Genomic DNA, 23,609 nt, shown 5'->3' with positions numbered 1-23,609 from the left:
CCGCCCAAGTTGCCAGAAGGCGTCAGCCCAATTGTCTGCAGCGCTTGCCCCCTCCCATCCCAAACCCCTCCCCACGCCGCGAGTGAGGGAGGGGAGTGGGCGGCTGCCCGGGGCCTGACGCCCCCGTTCCTTCCCCGCCTGCACCCGCCGCGGGGGAGGCGGGGGAGAGCCCGGCGAGGCGGCGCGGGGCGGGCGGGCGCGCGCGGGGGGCGGGGGCGCGGGGGGCGGGGGCGCGGATCCCGGCGGCGGCGGGCGGGAGGCGGCGGCGGCGGCGGCGGCGATGGCTTTCGAGGCGCTGGCGGAGGCGGCGGAGCGGTGGTGCGCCCGCACGCCCTTCCAGCTCATCGCCGCCGAGGAGACGGAGAGGCGGATGGACTTCTACGCCGAGCCCGGCGTCTCCTTCTACGTCCTCTGCCCGGAGGCCGCCTGCGGCGACAATTTCGTGAGTGACTCGGGGAGCGGGGCGTGCGTGGGTATCCGTGCGTGTGCACCGCTTTGGGACATCCTCACTCCCCCGCCTCTCCACTCCGTGCAGGTTCCCGGTGCGTGGGGGAGCACGCCGGTGCAGGGGTTGGGGGGGTGGGGTGCAGAGGACGGGGCTGTGCCCTGGAGGGGCGGAGGGATGCGGGGATGGAGGGCGGGGGTGGCGGGGGGACAGGGCCGGGGGATCCTCTCCGGCGCGCACCACAATCTGCAAAATGGAGTCCGGTGCGGGGCGGCCCCGCGGGCAGGGACCCCCCCCCGCCTTCCTCATCACCCCGGCCCGGGGGGAGGCTGCGGGCTCCGGGAGGGGGGCAGAGGGGTGCGAGCCCCCTCCCCTCTCCAGCTCCTCTAGCGCCCCGCGGGGGCTGCGGCCCCTGGCCCCCCCCTGCGGCCCCCTCCACGCTCCCAGGGGGCCGGGGCTCGGCGCAGGGACGGGCGGGCTGGCGGGGCTGTCACGGCAAATGGAGAATGGGCAGGAATAAAATGGAGTCAGGATGACAGGAGGGCCGCGCCCCCCCCTTACCCTCCTACACCGAGCCCGTCGGGGCAGGCGGACCAGGGCAGGTGCCGCCGCCTCCCCTCCCCACCCGTGACGGAGTTCCGCGGCGAGTTTGTGCAGAAATGGCACCGGTGAAACAACCCCTGGCTTTAGGATGGTGGGGGGGATGGGTTGTTCCCATCTGCTTCTGCGAGCAGAAGTGCGAGAAGAGAGTTACTGGAAAGCGACGCCTCGCCAGGAGTAACCTGCAAAGCTCTGGTTAACCAGAATTAAAGAATTTCATTCTATTAAAAAAAAAAATAGCTCCTAGCACAGACCATTATTGTGGGAATGTTGTAGGTCCTTCCCTTCCTGGCGCAACTTTCATCCCTCAACCTGCTGCCAAATGTCCATGAATTCCCTTTCCGTCAGGTAAGTGGAGTGTGAGCCCATCAGACGGGCGGGTTCGTGGAAACAAAGAGTGCCGAAGTGACTTCTCCAAGACCGCATATCCCAGTGGGCAGGACGTTTATTTGTTATGTCGGGCAGATGGTCGCGTTGAATTATGAAAGAAGCTGCCTGGAGTTTAGTTATGCATCTCTCCAGGGATACGCGAGACCTTCAGCCTCCGTCCCAGCTGTGGGAGCAAGGCGTCTCCGGCTGTGGACTCTCCTGGGCCGTGGTGGGACTAAGCCCTGTGGAGCCACCTTCCCAGATCGTCTTCCCTGAGAGCGTGCCAAACCCCGGTGCTCGCTCCCCTGTAGAGATACCCCTGCCCAGGAAGGGCCATGCCTGCTGGACTCGTAAGCCGGGATACCTCTGAATCCAACTGCAGGACTATGCTAAAGTTGTTACTGGATACTAGTGATATCGGAAATTGCAAAGACAGCTCGTTATTTTTCTTAAACGTGCATTATTTCTTTATATGCTGCTCAATAATTGAGCAAACTCTTTCAAAACAAAACTTAGTCAACTTAAAAAAAAAAAAAAAAAGCTTAAGCAGTTGCAGACCCTATTCCCGTGCTTCCAACACCGGCCAATTTTTGTGGGTTTGCAACCACGTTTTCCCTTTTTTTTGGCAAATATTTTCATTCCAGGGTTGCTGTGGGAAGGACTCCCCGCCCAGAGCCGCCGGTAGTAAAACTGAACAGAAGGGCCAACTCCTGTCAAACACAGAACATAAACAGTGAAAGACTAGGAGCAGTGTTTTCTTCTGTCTTTTGTTGGCATTGTTACTTGAGGGACTTCTTGTAGTCATAATACTTCTAAGACAAGCAGATAGGTGTCATTCTTAATTCTTTTCCCATTGATGGTGTCTCTTTAATGCGATTAAGAGCCACTAATGAGCTGATTCACCAGCATCGCGCTTTCTGCTCCTGATGCGCTGTGGGACTTCGTTTCTGCTCCCAGCTTGGATATCTTGTTTTTTTGGAGTCACTTTGGTTTTTCGTGTTCCAGAAGATCAGTTTCCTTTCTACGTGCAATTCCAGGCTAAAGTTTATTTTAAGGAGACTGAATACAAGCCAGGGGCTGATGCTCATTTGTGCTTGAGCCTTGTTGCGTGGCTCCAGTAATATAATGGAGTGTGAAAGTGTGTAAATATAAACAGAATTCACAGTGACACACTTTATGGCCTTTTTGCACCCTGTGGCTCTTATCAAAGAGCCTCACGTTTAATAAGCATCTGATGCCTGGTGTTCTTGTTCTCTTTCTATACATCTTCACTTCATGATAATGCAACTTAAAAAAGCTATGTAGGAAGTGCCAGAGAAGTCCGTGATAATCCACTTGTAAGGAGGAAATGATGAGCACAATGAACTTAAAAGGGAGGAGAAGAACAACATGGAAAGGTTGCCAAGATGCAGTCCAGGGGAGAATAACTCTGAATGTTGTGTAAAATCACAGATTCCAGATCACAACAATCATAAATAATTTTAATTTCCTGTAAAGGTATATTTGGACTAGGTTTTTAACCTGCTAGGGATGCAGAAGACTCATGTATATGCCTGCTGGCATTTTCAGTACCACCTGGACACTAAAATTCTCTGAATCAGCATTTTAGACAGCCGAACTACGTATAATTTAGCTCCTGAGGCTCGTCGTGTTCTCAAAAAATTAATTGGACTTGTATAGCTATAACCGATGAGGGTGAGGGTTGCCATGCTGTTGCTTATAGTCTGTCATTTGTTTTGTCACCGTGTTATTGCTGGTATTCAAAGTAACCAATAAAGCAAATAAAAATATGATGCCATGTTGATGCGAGATTTCCTGTCAAATATTTTTGAACAGAGTCAGTGAGTCTGAATATTTTCTGCAAGTCTAATTATCCTCACAAAGAAAAAGTTTTGCTGCCATGCTCAACAGGTGGGCTGGTTAGAAAAAGGTGGTCCAGCAAGTGACTCTGTAGTCCAGCAACAATGAATCATTGAAAGGTGTGAGGGAAAGCAAACACCCCCAGATGCCACCCCGTGAATTGCCTCAGCTATGTGCTGTGTGTGGATGCTGAACTAAATAATTCAACCATGATCCTAGGTCAGCTGAGGTGGAAATTAGTGGCTGTGTGCTTTTGTAGTGACACAAAGCAACCGTGAGCAAAGCTGGGCAAGCTTGGAAAATGCATACTCAGATGATGAGGTTAATATTTTTTTAATTGTGCAGCCACGGCCAAGCACTGTGGTCCACCAGTTTGCCAGCGGCCCGCTTCTCCTGCTGCAAAGAGATTCTCGGGCGTCATGGCTTTTTCCAGGAAAAGCATCTCTGTGTGTGCAGCCTCACTGACTGCTCTAACTTTCTAAGCAAGAGCTGAATCCTCAAATTATGTCTATTTTCATTTTGAGAGGCCAGAATTCCTTTTGCAGGTTCCTCTGGAGATGTGCGAGTCAGTGGTGCGACTCGGTTCCTGCGCTGCCTCGGTGCCGAGCTGAACGTCTACCGAGAGCTGTGGATGCAGCTGAATATATAGGTGTTATAACCCCGCTCTTTATTACATTTAAGGATTTTTCTCAGGGGGGAAGATGAAATCAAGCCACTTCCGAAGGAGATGCATGCTCTAATGGCACGTGAGACCTTTCGTAGTGCATTTGTTGCTGCAGCCAAGGTTTTAAATCTTCTGCAGATGTGGAAAAATTGTTGGAAGCCTTACTTGCTGGCTGCCTTACGGTGCTATGCCAGGAAGTCTCTTCACAGGCTCAGTGATCAAGTTATTCGCTTAGGTTTTCCCCTCGTGCTAGGTCATCTTATGCTGTGCTACTGCTGGCCAGTTCACGCCGGAGTCCAAAATGCGGTGTGGCTTGGAAAGAGACTGTGAAAACATGATAGGACAACATGGAGTTAACTTCCCCTGGGGAACGAAGTAGCTATTATTTATAAAAGGGCAGGGCCTGATTTTCATTTATGTGGAAGCTCCTGTGTATAGCTCTGGTAGTCAAAAGCCACAATTTAAACAAGATCAGGATGTTAGCAGTCATAATCATTTTATACATATAAACAATTACAGCAGGTTTAGCATGAGCCGTGAATTGCCAAGCTGCAACATCCACCTCTTAAGTTTGACGCCAAGATTTAAAAGTAGCTGAACAGTTATTGCTAACCCCAAGTATTAAGAAATCGTGGGCTAGGCCTCTGAAATCTCGAGGCTGTCCTTAAAATGTTGTGATTTGAAAGCGTTCATTTGATATTTTAAAGAGGGTTCATTTGAGTTCGCTTCATTTACCTTCTGCCTTTTTAGGCCATAGAAATCACAAAGTGTGGACTTTTTTTTTTTTTTTTGCTGCTGTTGTTGTAAACGGAAGCTGAGATTTGGTTGTGTATTTATAGGACTACAAGGACCGTGACTCTAAGATGGCATGAAGTATCATGAGACTTGTGGTATGTGCCTTTGAGCGCTGGCAAGACAGTAAAGAACTTATTTTTATATTTTTATTGCCAAGCTGGTTAAGAGATGACTCTGGTAATATGGAAAGAGCAGAACCTACTCAGTAAGGCAGGGCTCTTTTCATAACCAAACATTTCACTAAGTTTATGCTTGTAAAACGCAACAAGCAGCAAAGAAAATGTGGGTCAAGTGAGGCTCAGAGCAAGGCAGTTACAGTTCTCATCTTAAAGATGCAGCTTAGGTGATGTTAAGTAGTGTTTTTTTTTTCAATAAGTGTAAAACTGCATCCCTGGCAGGTATTCGCCGCCGCTGAACAGGAAGGCGGCGTGCAAGCCTGACGTTAGGGGTGGAAACATCTGTCGTTCTGACTCCTTTCATAAATGTTAGTTAAGCTTCAGAGAGACCCTCCTCTTTCCCTGTGTAAGCATAACCTACTGTTTATCGCGCAGTAAAAAGCTGCATGGTGCTTTGGGGAAAAGAGCTGCTGTGCGAAAATAGAGGTATAAGAGTCTCAAAACCAATTTTGCAGTATTATGCTTCTCTCTGTAGCAGACGGCCTAAGACAGTTCCATGCACAAAGTCTTCAAAGAGGAGGTCTTTAAAAGTTTGTGTTAGCTTGTGCCGCCTGTGCGTGCAAGAAGCATTGCTGCCTGAGTGCTTCCAGCATTGCTCACCAGCTCCGTTTCCAACAACCTCATAGCAGCAGAACACGCATCAGTTTTGGGAGAGGCTTCACAGGGCCAGGCTGGGGAACCAGCGTCTCCAAAGCAAGAGCAAGATGAGAAGAATATCCCAAATGGGTTTAAATGTGCCTGCCCAAGAGGAGAAGATTCGGATCCTTCTCAAAACAGAGGAGGATGGAGTGTCGGGATGTTGTGAGTGCCCAAGTCTCTCTTCTTGGCTCTCTGTCTAACCTGCGGGTATATTTTCCATATTTTCTTCTGCATCATCAAGACAATTACACATCAAGTTCCACCTCCAGGCTCACATCACACTTGCACTGACACCAGGAGAACAAAGAGATGCTTTAGCTCTTCTTGAGAGCTTCTCTGCAGTGGATGAGGCAGGAGAAGAGAAAAAACAATGTGACTTCCAGCTCTGAGCAGGGCTGATGTCAAACGAAAACACCTTTATTGGTAAAATGCGCGTGCGCAATGTGTGCGTCTCCTTCATTGCTGGTGCAGTCATAAGGTGTTTTCTCTTCTGGGTCAATTTCCTCGCTTTCTGATGCATCATGTTAATAAAATCAAGGTTCCTCCTCAGAAGCGTGGCTTCTGAACAGCCTGCAGCTCCCGTCCCCAGTGCGGGTCTGGACTGCAGGAGGCCCAGTGTACTTTGGCAGATGTTTACAACATGTCACCTTATAAAATCACATGGAAAGGCCAGCGTGAATTCCTGTTAATGCCTTTTCTCTCTTGTCTTGCTGTTGGCTTTCAGCACGTGTGGAGCGAAAGCGAGGACTGCTTACCTTTTCTGCAGCTCGCACAGGATTACATCTCCTCCTGTGGGAAAAAGACACTACATGAAATATTGGAAAAAGTCTTCAAATCCTTCAGACCCGTAAGTGCCTTTTTTTTTTACTTCTGAGCATTGGCAGTTACCTGTGACTTTTAATAGGGTAGCACTGGATGGAGAAAGGTGGTTTTCCTTCTACAGGGACTTCCATCTCCCATCAGCTGCCTGGGCGCAGGGGTTTTAACACGTAAGCTGCTATCAGGCAATTGGACATTGTTTCTTGGAAGCCAGCTGCCTTTTTATTTCCATCTCTGGGTTTGAGAGGATGAGATTCCTGCGCGGGGCGGGAGGCCAACTGGTGTGGCAGCCGGTCGCAGTGGCTTCCCGGCTGCACGGGGGCTCCAGTCCTGCTGATGCAGCACTGACTCTGAGGAACGGGATGCGAGTCTGCGCCGCGAGACTTTGTGGCAGAGTTATTTCCTGGCACTGGAATTGGGGAGTTTTGCAAGGATCTGAGTAGCAAGAGTAAACCTCTGGGAAGCTAGAAATATGTTCTCTCCTCAGAGTGATTTGGTTTATTTTAAGGTTAGCTTTTTTTTTCCCCCTAAGTGGTCCAGATTTTGCTGTTAGTATTTGCAAATGCCCGTTTGACAAGAAGTTGGAGCAGAAGCTGGGTTTTGTGGGGAGAGGGCTTGTATTTTTTGTTTTGCTGCTACTCAGCTTTCTCTGTCCTTGTTTAACACTAAGATTTGGGTAGAAGCCTGGGTTTTGTCAGGGTGAGGTGACTTAGGCTGGCCATTATCCTTTGTTTTTGGCAAATCCTCCCTTTGCACAACCTCTCCTTTTGAGTGCCTGGGGCTGGGTAAGGGGCTGGTGCAAAGCAGAGCGGAAATTCATTGCCAGAGCTGTGCTCCCATGGTGTCCATGGGAAAGCTGACCGATGGACATTTTAATACTCAACTGAAAATGTAGGCCTTTTTGCTTCCTTTCTTTTTCTGGCTGACTAATCGAGAAAACTGAAAATGTATACCAAGTATTTAGAGCGAAAGGGAGGGCCTGGAGCGCCAACATGAAAACACTGGCCCTCCCTGTGTTACACTCTTGCATTGCCTTGCCGTGGACCGCCACAGCTGGTCGACATAAAAGAGCAGCGTTTTAAAGAATCCTTTGAGAGACTGGAAATAAATAGAACAGATGCACACTTTTCTTAGAGAGGACTGGAAATCTGATCCATCGGTACAGCTGCTTGTAATTGTGAAAACATACAAAAATATAAATATGTTTCCCAGAAAATTACTCGGCTCTTGGATCTTCATGGCTGTTTTCTCCTGCTCAGAAAAGCTGTGTCTTTGAGGAGAAACTTCAAAACTTTAGTTGCTTTAACTAAAGAGGACTTCAAAAAGACTTAATTAAATTGGTACAGATCACTTCATTTAAACCACATTTATTTCAGCGTAGCTTGAGTTTCTGAGAAATTGGCTTTGGTCAAACCAAGTTAAGCTACTCTTCAGAATAAAAAAGTTCAAAGCAAGGGGAATCATGCTCGTTTAGTCTGGGCCCTTCGTTAATACATCACATTTCACCCCATTATTCCCACAACCGAGCACATAAATTGTTGTTGAGCTGGAACGTATCTTCTCCAAAGACACCCAGTCTTGATGTAATCAAGTCTTCAGGTGACTTAAAGAATGCAACACTGCTGACCACTTTTTCTTCTCATCATTAGTTGCTCTTCTGTGAAAATCCCTTTTATTTGCAATCTGCATTTTTCTCGTTTTGCTTCCTAGCTGTTGAGTTTCATTATGCTTTTTTTCTGCTCAAAAATGGCGTCCTCAGTTGTCAGACACCTCTTGCAGATTGTAATCAAGTACCTCTTAATTTTCTCTTGGATGTGCTGCAAAGATTAAGTTTCTCAGATTTTCCTTTGACCTAGTATTGAGAGATTTGTATCAGTGTAACAAAACTGGGTTTATCATTTGAGATATGGTTCTGTGTAGACAAGTCTAATAAGGAACATATTGACATTTTTCCCTTATTGTAATTATTAAAAATAGCACATGCATGGTAGGATAGATTTTTTTTTTTAAGTGAAGGATGTTGCAATAGATGCATGGAAACAGTTATATTTTGCATCGTCAGGCCTTTGCCAAAACAAACCTGCTTTTAATCAGAATTGGGAAATTACTTCCTTGGCATTACTTCACGCTTTCTCCCATCCTTTCTCTGCTGGACCTGTTTTGCTAATGAAACCACCCTACTGTCAGCTTGCTGTAACAGTGCGTTTGCAGGACATTCCTTCACTATCCCAAGCAAGTCTGCTGTCAGAGACCAGGCTGCAAATTTCAGTTTAGGAAAAACTGCTGCTGAAGGTCTTCTGAAGTGTCTGATGGACCTGGCTGCTCAGTCTGGGACCTGAGGAGGGGTTTTTAGCATGTGCTTGGTAAGCACCTTCTGAAAGTCTTTTTCCATTTCAGTATTACCAGCTAGACGTCCAAGATCATTAGACAGTTTTGAAAGCCTTTGTCAGGGTCCTTTGAAGGGAAATGTTTAGGAGGAGACGCCAGCGCTGCATCTGCAGCTCTCTGTGCTCTCGTGCATGGCACGAGCACCTGCCCTCCCTTAACTGAAGTCTCCTAGACCGACTTTTGCCCAGTAACTCAGTTCAGCCCTGCTCCACGCATTTGTGGTAACAGCCCAGCCATGTCCCTACAGGCTTGCCCTGGGGTTGTGACGTGGGAAGGGACTGGCTGCTCACACTGCTGGCCCCCGTATTTTGGAGGCAGTGAGAGCAGGGATGCTCAGCGGTTGGCATCCCTCTCAGTGAGAGACAGAGATTTCACTCTGCTCTCTGGGCACAGGAGTCAATGAGGGCGATCTGGGGGCTGCTCACCAGCCCTCACTGCTCTCAGACATCTTCTTCCTCTTGTGTTATGGGCATAAACACAGTGCCAGGGCAGGGTATTTATTTAGACGAGGTTTTTTAAAAAGTGTTGGTAAACCTTCGACAACTAAACTGTATCCCTAAATCCTGCTCTAGACAAGGTCAAGGTATTTCTTTGCTGAAGGTGGTGGGGATCATGTTGTCTCTGCCCATTACTACCTTCCTGGGTCAGTTTCCACAAAACTCTGTAATTTGCCTTATTACTTGATTATTCAGGGAGCATCCAAAAGTGCCAGACACCATGCAGGTACATGATGTGGTATCAGTAGCACTGGGCTCAGATACCACTATTTGCCTCAGAGCATCCCAGCTCCTCCAGTGCTCTTGTTTCGCTGGTACCAGAGGTGTCCGTGCTGTTGCTCCAACACATCTGCCTGCAGATGAAGCCCTTCACCCTGCGATTCAACAGAACTGTGTTATCTCTAGTGTAGCATCATATGGACCGCTAAAGCTTGCTTTTGTACTTGGCTTATTTTTCAGCATGTCTGTGCGTCAGCTTTTGGCAGGAGGCAATGTCACTCTGCTTTCATGAGCTTGCAACTTAAAAACTACTAGGTTATTTGTATAGAATCAAGGCGCTTTGAAAGAGTTAAGAAAAGAAAGACAAATTAGAAAAAAAAAAAAGCCTGAGGGTCATTGCACCAACTGGCAGAGTTTGCAGAGAACCAAAACACGAGTCGTACAATTCAGCATCAAATTCCAGGGTTGCCGCGTTGAGCTCACCTTCAGCCTAAGAAGCCTGCATCTGAACTGGGGAGCCTGCAGTCTAGAAGCCATCTATCCCGTGTTCATTTAATTCACGTACGTCCCAGTGAGCTCTCCATTACCTCCAGATGGGCGGTTTGGCCAACAGGAATAAATAGGTTTAGCTCAGGCAGTGCTGCCGCTGGTTGTTGTCCTCCTCCCGACGTGTTCCCACCTGGCAGTTTTGTTCCCCTTGCCAATTTGGCTGATGGATCAGCTCTCTCTTTCTACACTCCTTTCCCGTTTTACCTCTTTCCTCTTTGTTTTCGTTCTCCATTAAAATCCTTTCCAGTCTGCCCCAGAGCTGGTACTTTAATGTATAAAGTAGATATGGACTAGAAGCAGAAACTCATGTGTTTGAAAGAAGGCAAAGTGGGAGTCGGTCTAGAGTCAGCTCAGGCCACCTTCATCATCTTGTTTTGTCCTCATCTTTTAGACTTCCTCCTCCTGCTTTGGCCCAGTGTTTGTAGAGCTCCTTGCACTCTGGACTTTGATCCTCCCTCCTTGGGGCCAAGATTTTGGTTGATTTGTCACTGCAGTCCAGAGAGCTGTAAGGGGTTAACGGTGGTGAGGGACTGTAGGCCTGTGGGAAGCGGAGAGATGCAACCACTAAAAGCAGGACCTACATGGCTGAGGTTTTTGGTGCCTTGGAAGATCCTGAAGTGTCTGCGAAACAACAAAACTGGGCCTCTGTTGGAGGAGCATCCCATCTTGTCCCATCCCCATCCTTCCTACGCTCCATAAAACCCCTAACATCCGCAGCATCACACTGATTTACGCTGCAGCAGGGAGAGGAAAGCTGGGTTTCCCAATGGCGAAGGGAGAGGGGATGTGTGAAAAATAGGGCATGCTCCCCATCCTTTGGGATCGTGTGCATCTTTGTGGTTCTTGTGGTGTATGTTGTGTTTTCCGTGCTCATTTTGCATGGGAAGGGCTTACAGTATCCCATAAAATGAAGACTCATGTGGCTCATTTCCCTGCAAATCAAGGAGGAATTATAACCAGAGCTGGGCAAAAAAAAAAAAGTGATCAAATGTGACCTCTTTCTGCCAGGTGATATGAAGGAGCAGTACAATGCTCACATTTACTTTGAGTACCCCAAATCAGTTGAGTGAAAATAATACTGATGGATAAGAAAGTCTAGAGGCCTTGCTTTTGCATTTTAAAAACTGAGTATTTTAATTTTAGCTTCAGCATGAAACAAAGCCCCCGCATCCTGAAAAGGAACCAAGTACTTTCACGTTCAGTTAAGCATTTGATTTGAAAAATACGTATGCATAAGAATATTTACTCTTTGTTCTGCTCAGACAACATGAACATTTTCAGCTTGGGGTCTCTCGGTAAGCATTTTTAAAATGCGAAGGAGGAGGTTTAGTCAGCAAATTCTCCTTCCACTTCCCTGCTGAAGAAACCCTGCAACTAAAAAACTGTTTTTTCCCCAGTGACGGTGAGGAATACAGGCTTCATTGGACTAAGAGGCTGATTCTGTGCGTTGTATTTGTGTCCACTGAATAATTTTGAATGTTGATCACAGACTAAATCAGTTTAGATTCCTAAAAATCTGCCTCATTGCAGCCTTCTGATTTTCAGGCTACCACCTAGCAAGTGTCACCCTCCCCCTGATTTTGCTGGGCTTTGCCTCTTTTGAGAGCTAACAGCTGTGTCATTCTGTGCTGCTCTTCCAGCCCTGGCAAGCTAAATACATGGTATTCCCAATAATGCCTGGCATATGATTCTGCTGTGTGGCTATTAATAGCTGCTAGTGTAGGGCTCTAATGTGAGAGCTCCACAACAGATGCATTATTTTGACTATTATTTGGTTTATCTGTCTTCCTGACTTCTGTTGGCTTGGCAGCCTTTTGGAGGAGAGGGGAAAAGTTCAAACATCGCTGTTTGCTGCTTTTCCTGGAGCGAACAAGTGCCGTTGCAGTGATCGGAGCCATCAGGTGGAAGCATCCAAACGTTGTCCAAGGAAGATGAACCGGTGGTTCTTCACAAGTCCAAATCTTAATTTCCAGAAATTTAAAGGGACTCTGATAATTTTGAGTTGCATACACAGTGTTTCTCGCTGTGAGGGCGTCACCCAGTGTGCAAGGCTTTGTCTGGTGTGATAGAGTGAAGGGTTCAAGAGAAGCACTTAACATGGTGGGATCTTTAGGTGTTTAGGGACTCCTTGCCTGTTCCATACTAGCCAGTTCTGCATGAGGATGCTTTCTTCTTTGGCTTTTATAGGGTTGCCGAACGCAATCTTAAACTGAGATAACTACTGCTACAGTATTATCATGGTTCTTTCTGAAGTTAAACCACTGCCAAGTCTAAACACTCAACAATTCGTGATACGACCTCAGGGAAGAATGTGAAGCTTTTTGCAAGTGCTTTGCTTTGGTTTTATTTATCTCCCAGTCTCTGAGCACTTAATTTGATGTGAGGATGCATTTTCAAATCTTCCTCTGTCACAGGAGGGAGCGAAAGAGAGTTGAGATCATTATGCCATACTATTATTACAGGGTTTGAGATTTTCAAGAAGTGGCACCTAGGTATTGTGTGAAAATTTGCAGCGAAGCTGCACAAGTGGGTACTTCACTATGACACAGTATTTTCTCTTCTTTGTAGTTACTTGGGCTTCCAGATGTTGATGATGATGCATTTGAAGAATATAACGCAGATGTGGAAGAAGAGGAACCAGAAGCCGATCACCAACAGATGGGTGTCAGTCAGCAGTGATTTTCTGAGAAGCTAAAAAAATTCGGAAGCCTTTGGCACCAGGTGGGGTCAGGTGATCCCATGCTAGCCTGTTTGAATTAGCACATCACATGGGGATATCTGGCTCCCAGGATAAAAGTTTGATGAAACGGTTTTAAAAAAAAATTAATAATAATAATAATATGTGATGAGCTTTGCTAAGAAGTGACCTGAATTTTGCTCCTGCTTCAGTGGGTTTTCTATGGAGTTGTCTTGGTAGCATTCTGCCATTATCAGTCTAGAAGTAGTTTTGTCGCTGACTTGTCTCTTCAATTTCGTGTGTTTGAGAGTAGCGTTCACTGACATGAATGTAGAGTACCGAGAATGTAGGAAGCGTGTGGTGAGAGTACTGTCCTCACCAGTGACCTTTCAGAGGAAACCAGCGCAGAGAGCAAACGCAACCTGCGCTTTTCCTTTTATTTCAACAGCTGTGTTTCTTGACAAAGTACCAAACTTGGAGAGATTTCTCCTGAAAAACACTAGTTTAATAGTGGTTGGTATTGCAGAAGTGTACGTGAAGGCTTAACAAAAACAGTGGGAAGCAGGAAACCCAGGGGAGTATTGGTGTCAGATGTATTAATGTCATTTTACTGATGCCTGAGTTTACAAGTGCTGGATTAATAACTGGGAGTAATTAGTATCAGCAGTACACGTTAAAACCAACCCTGGTACTCCGACGCCAGTTGATCCAAACCCAAAGGCTGCTTTCGTACAGATAAATTAAAAAGTAGCCATTGCCTATCCCACTTCTGCATGACAACCAACTTTAAACTTTGCTGTTTTTAATACACTGCTAAATTATTACTCAAACCTTGAAGTATCATGAATTAAAGTGCAACTTAACTTTGAAGCCATAAGGGTATAAACCAGCACCTGGGTCTTAAAATTATGCTGGACCTGTTCCTCTCCCTAGCCTTTGAGCTAGTCTAGGCATTTACACCTCATCGGAGGGGAGCTAAAATACTACTACCTTGGCTGATGTAAAGACTAGTGAGGTTTTACTTATCTGGGGACTTGCTCCCCAGAGAGGTTTGGTGGGGTCTTGTTATAAAGGAGAAGAGGACACTTCATATTTTGTACCTATTTTGCGTAGATTTAAGTGACTCGGGTGAGTACCAGACTGTGAAGATGCAGAGTCTCTTTATTTACTTGCCTTTTGTACTGAAAATATAAGAAGCAAAGGGGATTCTGTTGTAATACAGCTGTTTTCCACAATCGAGCAAAGTGTTTCTAAATTTACTCCTTTTTTTCCAATTTTTTAAAAATCATGAAACGAAGGTCACACGCTTCAAAAGCCCTTTTATACAGAATTAGCTTTATAAAAACAAAAAGTGAGCGAAGAGAAAATGCTTGGACAACTCCCAGAAACAACTTGCACCATTTTGAAAACCCTGTTGTAAGCAACATCTCCTTTTCAATAGACTATTTAAAGATTTTTTTTTATCAAGGTTACTGAAGAGAGTAAGTTTTCTTGGTGGTTTACATTTCTGATGATGGCTTGAGAGATGCATAGCACTTGATTTTTCCAATCTGGGGCAATGATCTTCTGTAACTGGGACCGTGTGTGGTACCTGAGTATGCACAGAAGTGTCTGCAACACTGTAAAAGTCAAAGTTTAAGAATACTGAAAAAAAAAAGAGAGAAAGAGAAACAGAGCTTAATGCAACTTTGTACATTCTTTCGGCATGCGGGCATAAACATGATAGTCGCAGCACATTTTTATGGACTAGTGACGTGAGAACCGTGGCAGTTCGTTGTATAACACTGTACAGCAGCAATAGGCTTTTTGCTTACTAAAATAAAGTGTAAGACCCGTGGTTTCCATCCCTGCTTTAAGTCCCTAAGTTCTTCTTTCCTCTCCAGCTGAAACAGATGCCATAAATTTAAACAGAGCCTTGCTTCAGGAGAACTTTTCGTAGCATCCAGTCCTTTGGTTGTGGTTCATACGAGTAGATCTTTTGGGGCTGGCTTCCCCCTGCTCTAATGTAATGCAAGACATAATTTCCTGTAGCACAAGCTAGAGGCAAAGTCCTGCCCTTCAGGTTTGCTAGACACTGGCACCCGTTTTGCTTGGGTGCCAGTGGCTGGCACCCTCATGCACATGCATGCACCCACACACACACCTGCGCGAGCCCCGGGCACGGCTGCTTTGTGAACTGGGCTGCGGCGTCGATCCGACTGGGAAATAACCCTCTGCCTTTTTATGGACAGGCAGTTTTCCAGCCGGATCAGTTCCCACCATCTGCTTCAGTGCATGGCTGCGCAGACAAGTGCCGGCGCGACAGGGGGGAGGGTGCAGGGGTGGACGTGGTTGGTAGCTGAGCACCCACAGCCGAATGCGCCTTGCACGGTGTTATGTGCCTGTGGTGGAGGCGCGGATGCAATCTGAACTGGGCCAAGGGCTGTGAAGGATTGACTCCATGAGGCTCAACGGAGCACAGGGCTCTGGGTGGCACTGGGATAGGCAGGAATTCATGAAATCGGGAAAGAGTGTAAGATCCAGTGCTGGTAATCGGTTACAGGAGGTTGCAATACATACTGCGCTCTGCTGCCTTTCCCTGCCTATTGATTGCATTGTTAACAAGTGTTTGAGCTTTAATATGGTTGCAAGCAAACATAACGCTGTAAATTATGTAGATATATTATTTTCTGTATTCACTAACTCACTTCTTTTTGGGAATGCCGTGTGCCATTTGGGTGACTTCCACACCAGACTGCAAGTTCTGGAGAGCCAGGGGGGGCCTTCTGCAGCGCTCACCCCTGCAGAATTCCCACTGGAGCCAGCGAGATTCTGTTCAGACGGGACCCGCAGGATCAGGCGCTCCAGGGGATGCGTGAGGCTTGGTCCTGCAGAGAGCTGAGCGCTCTTCTCCCCTCTCAGTCTGGCTAGGAGCCGAATGTGTTGAGCCCTGCTGCTGAACTGAAGCATCACCAGGCAGCACTGCGAATAAACTGGAATTTTATACATAGAAAATTTAATTTACGTGTGTATTAAATGTGAATGAGCATTAATATAGAATGTATTTTATCAAAAAATACTGATTGCTTACTTTGACCAAATACATTTCTGTATTACCATGTTACTTGTTCCATACTTACCAAACAATGCAAGAGATGCAGAACTGATTTAGTTGCATTACAAAGTATTTTTGTATTTTACATGTATTTTATTTTTCCCTCACTCTCACCCCATACTCAGTTTAATAGCCATTCGGTAATTAACCAGGGGTAGCATGACCCAGCTAGGCTGCCAGACTGAGATGCAAGATTTATGAACACACGCGTCAGTGCTTGCAAGACTGGGGACTTGGTGAGAGGATATAGGTTCAGAGCTCTGCCATCGCCTTGCCCTGAGCTTCAGGTGGGTCTCAGCAGCTGGGAATTCAAGGCAGGCCTCCAGTTATGCATCCAGGCCTCCATGAAATTCAGTCGGAGCAGGGTAACTCCTTTGAAAGTCTCACCTTAAGCCTTGTGTAAAAGGGTCCATCAGTATTATTTGACCACCGGTGTATAAAGTGCTTTCAGATCTGTGGGTGAAAAGAGGTTTGCGTTATCATTGCCTATCCTCAAAGCAAACCATTAGTGAAAGGACACAGGAGAGTCTCCCTTTTCCCTCGCCCTTCTCTCACAGGCGTGCCGTGCTCTAGCTAAATATAAGTATATGAGAGCAGAGCCTCTTGCAGAACTGGCACTTCTGAATATGAGTTGCATGAATGCCATGAGCAGAGTGTTGCTGGGGGGATGACAAATACATGGGATGCCAGAGCAGATTTCAGAAATGCAACAACCGGTTTGGGTAGTGGGGGCAAGAGGCTCCTTGCAGAGAGATGCTGGGATTTCTGAGACGGCCCACACCATCCTGCCATCCTTACTGAACCTGTGTGGTTTATAAAAAAGCTGCTCGGTTTTTTCCATTAGCATCCTGCCTGATTACTGTATTGAGATGGCTGAGAGAGGAAGGGATGGAGAAAAGACAAACTAAAAAGCCTTTTCCTCCTCTTGTCCCCAGCGTTATTATTTATGATACTGTGTGAGTAGGCAGGGGCCGCAGTCAGGGAGCAGGAAGCTGCTTTATTAGGTGCACAGTAACATCTCTTTAAAGTACTTGCTCATGAGGGAAAAAATTGGCCAACTTTTTCCTCGCAGAAACATGGGAAATAGCACACCCCTGGGCATGATGACCTCAACCACATTAGACTTCAGCTCCTCCTCCTGCTCTGCAGTAACATTATGGACATTGCTTTGGAAAGCTGCCGTACAGGACAGATTCCCAGCCTCTTTCAACGTGTTGCCTGATCTTTCACTGGGACCCAGGACTGAAGTCCATGGCTATTTTACTCACAGTTAGCTTTAGCTGTGGCAGGAGGCAAGGTTACCACTTCATCCATCCTTACCTTGTGTCCTTCCCTACCCTGTGTCCATCGTTACCCCGTGTCCATCCTTCCCTCGTGTCCATCCTTACCACTCTGTTCTCAGAAATTCCCACTCCCAGAAGAGGGGAAGCAGAGGAGGAGGGAGAGAAACACCTCTTATCTCCCACAGCTTGCAGCCAGGTGCATCAGTGAGAGCCACAGTTCAGTGTACTGAGCCCTGCTGTCCTTTCTGCACCTTCTCACTGGGGGATGTGGTGGCATGGGAGATACCTTGGCTGTTACCCACCTTGAGGATCCATGCTGGGCAAGAGTTATGCAGAAGAGAGCAGTCATTTTAGGTACCAAACTCAAGGTCTTTTCACAGGGAGCAATCCCTAGCTAAATAATCCAGTCTGAAAATTGTGACCCATGGAGGCTTTCCTGGCTGGGCGTCTAGAAAATGAGACTGGCTGCCCATCACCGGGAGACCTGGTCCACCCTGCAGGTCTCTTTCTCAGGGCTGAGAGGTTTCACTCTGGCCACAGGATGTGGGAAACTGGGAGGGATCCTTTCAGGGACTGTAGCTGGATGCGCCTTTCCGTAAATCACTGAGCAGAGGGAAATGCTTTGTTTTAGCCCTGTAATTCTGGCAGGACCTCCCCGGCAGCCTTTCTCTGCAGCTGCGAAGCCTTCGTGTGACAGCCAGGCAGGAGGGACTCAGGGCAGCGGCTGTCGGACCCAGTGACAGGCTGGGCTTGAGGTGCAGAGCCACCACTGAGCCGGAGGCTCAGGGACCTCACTTCCAAGGCAGATGCTGAAATAAAGAGGTTCCTTAAATTTAGTCCTCACCTCTGATAGGAAAGACTCTGAGGGCAGACCCTGTCACCTTGAGTTTTCATTGGACTTCTGAGACTTTCTTCGTTGCATTGTTGGTGTCTGATATCTGTGGCAGGTGTATGAAGGAAACCTCTTCGCTTACCCACAATCACCCATTCAGTAAGCCAAATCATCATTTAGGTGCTCTGTATTTGATTTTTTTTTTTCATTGCTGTTTTTGTGGGTTTTTTTTTAAAGAAAGACCATCCCTAAAGGTGCATCTGCGTTACTACAAGGCCCAGTTTCCACAGAGCTGCGTAGCACTGCACTGGCAGTACGAGCTTGGTCATAAACAAATTTACAGATTAACAAAAAGTGCATTCGTCTGCAGAAAAAAACCCCAAAACTTCTTTGAACCAGTTACTGCTGACTACAGTAAATCTCACTGGTTTAATGTAAAATACATTTGAACTTTGAAATTCCCTTTCTGTACTGACATGCTGTTGGCTCATGTAGGCAAAGATCTGCAGTAACGCTGCATGTAAAGGATGTCAGCTCTCATCTTCAGGGGTGCTGGTGGAAACGTCAGCTCTGGTTTTCAGTTAATGCAATTTTTTGTTGTTGCCAAGTTTTCCTTTACTAATATGGGGACCAGTCAGACCTCAATGCGTCAAGCAGAAACCATCTTGCGCCACGCCATGCAAAGGCTCTTTGGTGTGCTTTCCACCGCTTTTCTGGGTGGAAGATCTCTCTGCCTTTGGGACTACAAAACTGTGAAACAGGTCACCAAAAGGTGTTGCTCTTTTGTTCAACGCTTTAAAAGGTGTAAGCCTCCAGTGGAGCCTGCCTTTCTTCTGATCCTCCTTCCTCTCCCACCACAGAGGCATCGAATCCAGCAGTGTCATTACACCATGAGTTTGCCATTAAAGAGCTTACCAAACTCTGATGAGTGATGGAGTCTCTTCTCTGTGAGCAAAATCAACTCATCAGGGATTTTGAGAGGCTAAAGCATAACTACAATGCATGGGGCAAAGGGAACAAGACGCTTGATTTCCCAAACAGTGTTGGAGTGTGGATAAACACGATGTTTGCAGGTGTAAGGAGGAGACAAGGATTTCAATCTGAGCTTACGGCACGGCAGAGTAAGCCCTGCTGTGCAAGACAGGACCCAGAACTGCTGAGTGATTCAGTTCAGCACAGACTGAGGCAGTGGATTTGCTGTCAGAAGACGGGAAGTAGTGGTAATATTTGTGGATGAGCCAGTAATTCAGACCTCCCAGGTCCTTTTCTGTTTTCAACAGATTAGGGAGGCATCTGTTCTAATTAAGAGACATGTAACGATGCTAAAATGAAAATTGGTGGTTCTGTTCAACTCATTTGTCTCTTTTCTTTAAACACTGCACTTTTAATTGCTGCTTTGACATCTTTTCACTCCGATTTAGTTGAAGGAATGCTGTCAGTTGTTACCTTTTGTTACGAGTTCTAAACCTACCTGCAGCTGGTGAAATGCCTGCCAGGACTGACTCCCTTGTGTTAGTGCACGGTCCTGGCAACACAAGCCCTGCAACCTTTTGAGAGACCCTTCATTTTGCCCCAATCTGGGTCTGTCCACACTCCAGCTCTCCAGAGTTACATCACACCTTCCCCAACTCAAGAAATTGGGATATTCCAGGGCTATGGTAGGTTTTGGCTTTGTATCAGGTAGAACATATCCATGAGATCCCACCTGGAGTACTGTGTCCAGCTCTGGAGCCCTCAGCATAAGAAAGATGTGGACCTGTTGAAGTGGGTCCAGAGGAGGGCCACGAAGATGATAAAAGGGCTGGAGCACCTCTCCTATGAGGACAGGCTGAGAGAGTTGGGGCTGTTCAGCCTGGAGAAGAGAAGGCTCCAGGGAGACCTTGTAGCCGCCTTCCAGTACCTAAAGGAGGCTCATAGGAAAGATGAGGAGAAACTCTTCGGCAGGGCCTGTTGAGATAGGATGATGGGTAATGGTTTTTAAATAGAAGGAAGTAGATTCAGATTAGATATAAGGAAAAAAATTTTTACAATGAGGGTGGTGGAACACTGGCACAGGTTGCCCAGAGAGGTGGTGGATGCCCCATCCCTGGAAGGCAGGTTGGATGGAGCTGTGAGCAACCTGATCTGGTTGGAGATGTCCCTTCTTCTTGCAGGGGGGTTAGACTAGATGACCTTTAAAGGTCCCTTCCAACCCAAACTATTCTATGATTCTATGATTAGAGGTCTGCAGTTCTTGTTACCTCTGTGGGCTCCTGCCTAATGAGCTGTCTCCTGCCACAGCTGTCCTCAAGCAGTCAGCTGGGAAATGCAATGTTCCCCCCTCAGCAGCTCCATGTGTTGTTTTAAGGAGCACATCAGATTTTATGCTTGCTTTCTACAACTTCCTGTTCCTCCTTCTCTATAACAAGGTTCCTGCTTCCACCACTTGTTCAAGTAAGTGATGAAATGCCATTAAAAAGCACATTTAACTTTATTTCCCATGCCTAGAAGTATGCGTCCATGCTTTTCACTGAGCAGTGCTGCAGTTGTGGGTTTTTACCTTTTATTAGACAAACTGATACAGAAGGGGCTGAAAGTGCTTCACCACGCTGAAATAAAAGCAGCGATTGTATGGGGCAGTCAGATAGTAGGTCTTCACTCCCCGCAACAACCTTACCTTGCTTGTACACTTCTCCTAAAGTATTGCTGCTGCAGTGGTGCCATGGAAGAGGCAGTGATGGAGCTGGGTTTTTATTTACAGCCTCTGGCAGTGCTCAGGGGCCCAGAAATAGGTGTCAGCTTTGTTATACCCACCACAGAGCTGTGAGATGCCATGATCTTTGAGGCCTTCATGCTTTTGGGTTTGTGGCAGTCCCCTAGGGGTCAGCAGAGCCTAAATTTTGAAGCAACTTCAGCCGATGGTGGCATTGCAGGAGTGACAGAAGCAGGTTTGCTGCTGGCCTGAGACCCTGCCTTTGCTCTCTTGCAGCTTCAGCTGTTGCAGGAGAAGGGGTCAGGCTGGGGAAAAAAAGGAATCAGTGCAAAGAGTCCTGCTTTGGAGGCAAATGGGCTGAGGGCTTGCCATGGAGAAAAACCATAGGGAGAAGAGGGAAGAAGCACGCTGAAGATGGATGTCAGCACTGCCAAAGCTGTGTAGGACAGCAGGCGCTGGTGCTTACACCTCTTGACCCCAGTGCTATCCATCCCTCCCAGGACCACGGCTGGACTGCGCTGCATCAGGGGCAACATCATGTCAGAGTAAGCTCCACTGCAGCCATGCTTTGTTCACACGCATCTGCACTCCAGTGTCGCGCTGACGTGGCTGCTGGTTGCACTGGTGTGCTCCCAGCCTTGAGCTGTGTCCCAGATGCTGCACTGGGCTCAGCCACTCTGCAGCTACTGACCAGATGTCACCTCTCAGCATGTCCAGGTCATTCCAATCCCAGCCTGCCTGGCACAGGCACTCATTTTACCTGCCGAGGACTGGAGGTGGAGCTGGGTTTTCCCTGGACCTTCTCAGCTTCTGGGGTTGGAGTGGCCATGCAAAGAAGCCAAGCTGTGTCACATTCAGATGACTTGAGGCTGACAAGCTGGTCACAGACAGGAGAGGGAGAGGGTTTTGGCACAAGACAAAGGCTAAACGGCACTGAGGAGGTGATGAATGCTGAGTCCTGCCCTGCATGTGCCAGTAATCCAGGAGCTGGGCCAGACCACTGATTCCTGCTGCCAGCCTCTGGAAACACTTGGCCTTGCAGCAGCCCCGACAGGGAGACCCGAAACCAGTGCTGCATTCGCCTGCGGGGCACGGTCAGCGTGTGATGTACACTTCTCAGTAATGAGAAAATGAGGTACCTTGGGTGAATGTGAGCTTGCATTCACCCTCCGTACTGCTCACCTTCTCCCCAGCTGCAGGCTAAATAACCAGGAGTGTGGTTGGCCAAATACGTGGTCAGCACGCCCAGGACTGTAGCTGCCCTTTTCCCTATTGCTTGTCTGGCTACCCTCCAAGCACAGCTTTCCATTTTCCTCTGCATCCTTAAGGACCATACGCTCAGCTCCAGCAAAGGCATTTGATGAGAACGGAGACTTGCAGCCTTCGTTCAGGAGGACACCTTGTACGGGAAATGCAGTGATCCACACAGAAAAGCAGTGCTAGTTTTTATCCCATCACACTGTCCCTTTTGGTTAATAAAAGTTCTTGAAGGGTTGGTTTTTTTACTATTCTTTGCTTCTTGTTTGCTGTATTTGTTTTGTTTCTGGAAAACCTTTATCGGGGAAGGTTTTGAACTGCCTGTGAGTCACGTAGCAGCAACGGGGAGTGGCAGCGCAGAGCTGAGGGAGCCGAGCATGTGAGTTTGTGCCCCACTTACATCTCATGACAAGGGGTGCTGGTGGGTCACCCAGCTATCAATGGACTTCCTGGCTGCAGTGCCTAGGGTGGCCATTCAAGATGCCAGTCACGTCTCTCCTCCATGTGCCACTGGCTGCAGAAAGTGTATGCCTTGCTCTTGATGAATTCAGCTCTTGTATTGAGCCTCCTTGAGCTTTCTGAAGTCAGCCTTCTGCCACAAAATTACTTATGCAAAGCCTAGGATACAAAGCACAGACCCATGGACCCTTTCCCCTAGCAGGGCCTGTTATGGAAGAATGAGGGGTCATGGTTTTAAAATAGAAGGAGGTAGATTCAGAATGGACATAAGAAAGAAATTTTTCACAATGAGGGTGGTGGAACACTTGCACAGGTTGCCCAGAGAGGTGGTGGATGCCCCATCCCTGGAAACATTCAAGGCCGGGTTCGATGGGGCTCTGAGCAACCTGATCTGGTTGGAGATGCCCCTGCTCCTTGCAAGGGGGGCTGGACTAGATGACTTTTAAAGGTCCCTTCCAACCCAAACTACTCTATGATTCTGTGATTATTACCTCTGTGAAATGTCTGACCCTGAGGGCAAGACAGTTTTATGGATGCAGCAAGCCACGAGCTGAAAATGTAAAGTGAGATAACAAAATGCTTGTGGAGGCCTCTCAAACTGTGGGGCAGGACTATCCTCCCCACTAGCCCTAGCGCATGGGTGCATGTTTTTCCAGCTCTGCGGGATAGCAGGAGGCACCTTTCTGGGAACCACCATGGAAGGCTCTTGCTAAATTCCTTCAGGCTTTGCCAATGTGCAGTTTGTCCAAAAACGGGAGGGAGGGCGCTACCTGCAGAACCAGTAATGCAATGGCTAGCCAAGCTGCATCAGGGCTCCCTGAGCCTTCCGAGCAGCTAATTAGATAACTGGCCCCATGCATCCTCCCTCATAAAAGATCGATTGCAGCACAGCAGCAGATCAGCAAAAGTGTGCACCACCAGCCCCTGTTTTACCGGGAACCTGTTTCATGGTTCAGCACACAGAAAAGCTCAAGAGGGAAATTAGGGATAGACTTACCATCGCTGGAATCTTCAGAAAAGCATAAGGGTGGTGGAGATAGCAGGTCGAAACTAGGATAGGGGAGATTTTTTTTTGGACAGCGGGTGGGGAATAGCCATCTTTGTTACTGTGGAAACCAAGCAATGAGCAGCAGCCTGTTACTTTGCTGGCTTCACAGAGGGGATGCTGGCACAGTCAGCCCCAGAGCAACAGGGGCATGGACTTGGGGTCAGCAGGCTGCAGCTCAAGGCAGAGGGAAAGAGCCAAGGAGGAGGCATCTGGGAGGTCACAGACCTCGCTCCAGAGTGGACTGTGG

At 47.6% G+C, this 23,609-nt stretch overlaps 1 protein-coding gene across 1 annotated transcript; it reads left to right on the top strand.

Annotated features, from left to right (window-relative positions):
* Positions 1-264: 264 nt before the first annotated feature.
* Positions 265-14,541, top strand: MTURN (maturin, neural progenitor differentiation regulator homolog). The gene is made up of 3 exons (XM_086742779.1): positions 265-442; positions 6,273-6,395; positions 12,589-14,541. Exons 1-3 carry the CDS (start codon positions 281-283, stop codon positions 12,697-12,699), a joined length of 396 nt encoding a protein of 131 aa, XP_086598905.1. The 5' UTR covers positions 265-280; the 3' UTR covers positions 12,700-14,541.
* Positions 14,542-23,609: the final 9,068 nt, after the last annotated feature.

The sequence above is a fragment of the Chlamydotis macqueenii genome, chromosome 2, assembly GCF_036417535.1.
Source record: "Chlamydotis macqueenii isolate bChlMac1 chromosome 2, bChlMac1.mat, whole genome shotgun sequence".
NCBI lineage: Eukaryota > Metazoa > Chordata > Aves > Otidiformes > Otididae > Chlamydotis > Chlamydotis macqueenii.
This window is presented reverse-complemented; position numbering and strand designations above follow the sequence as displayed.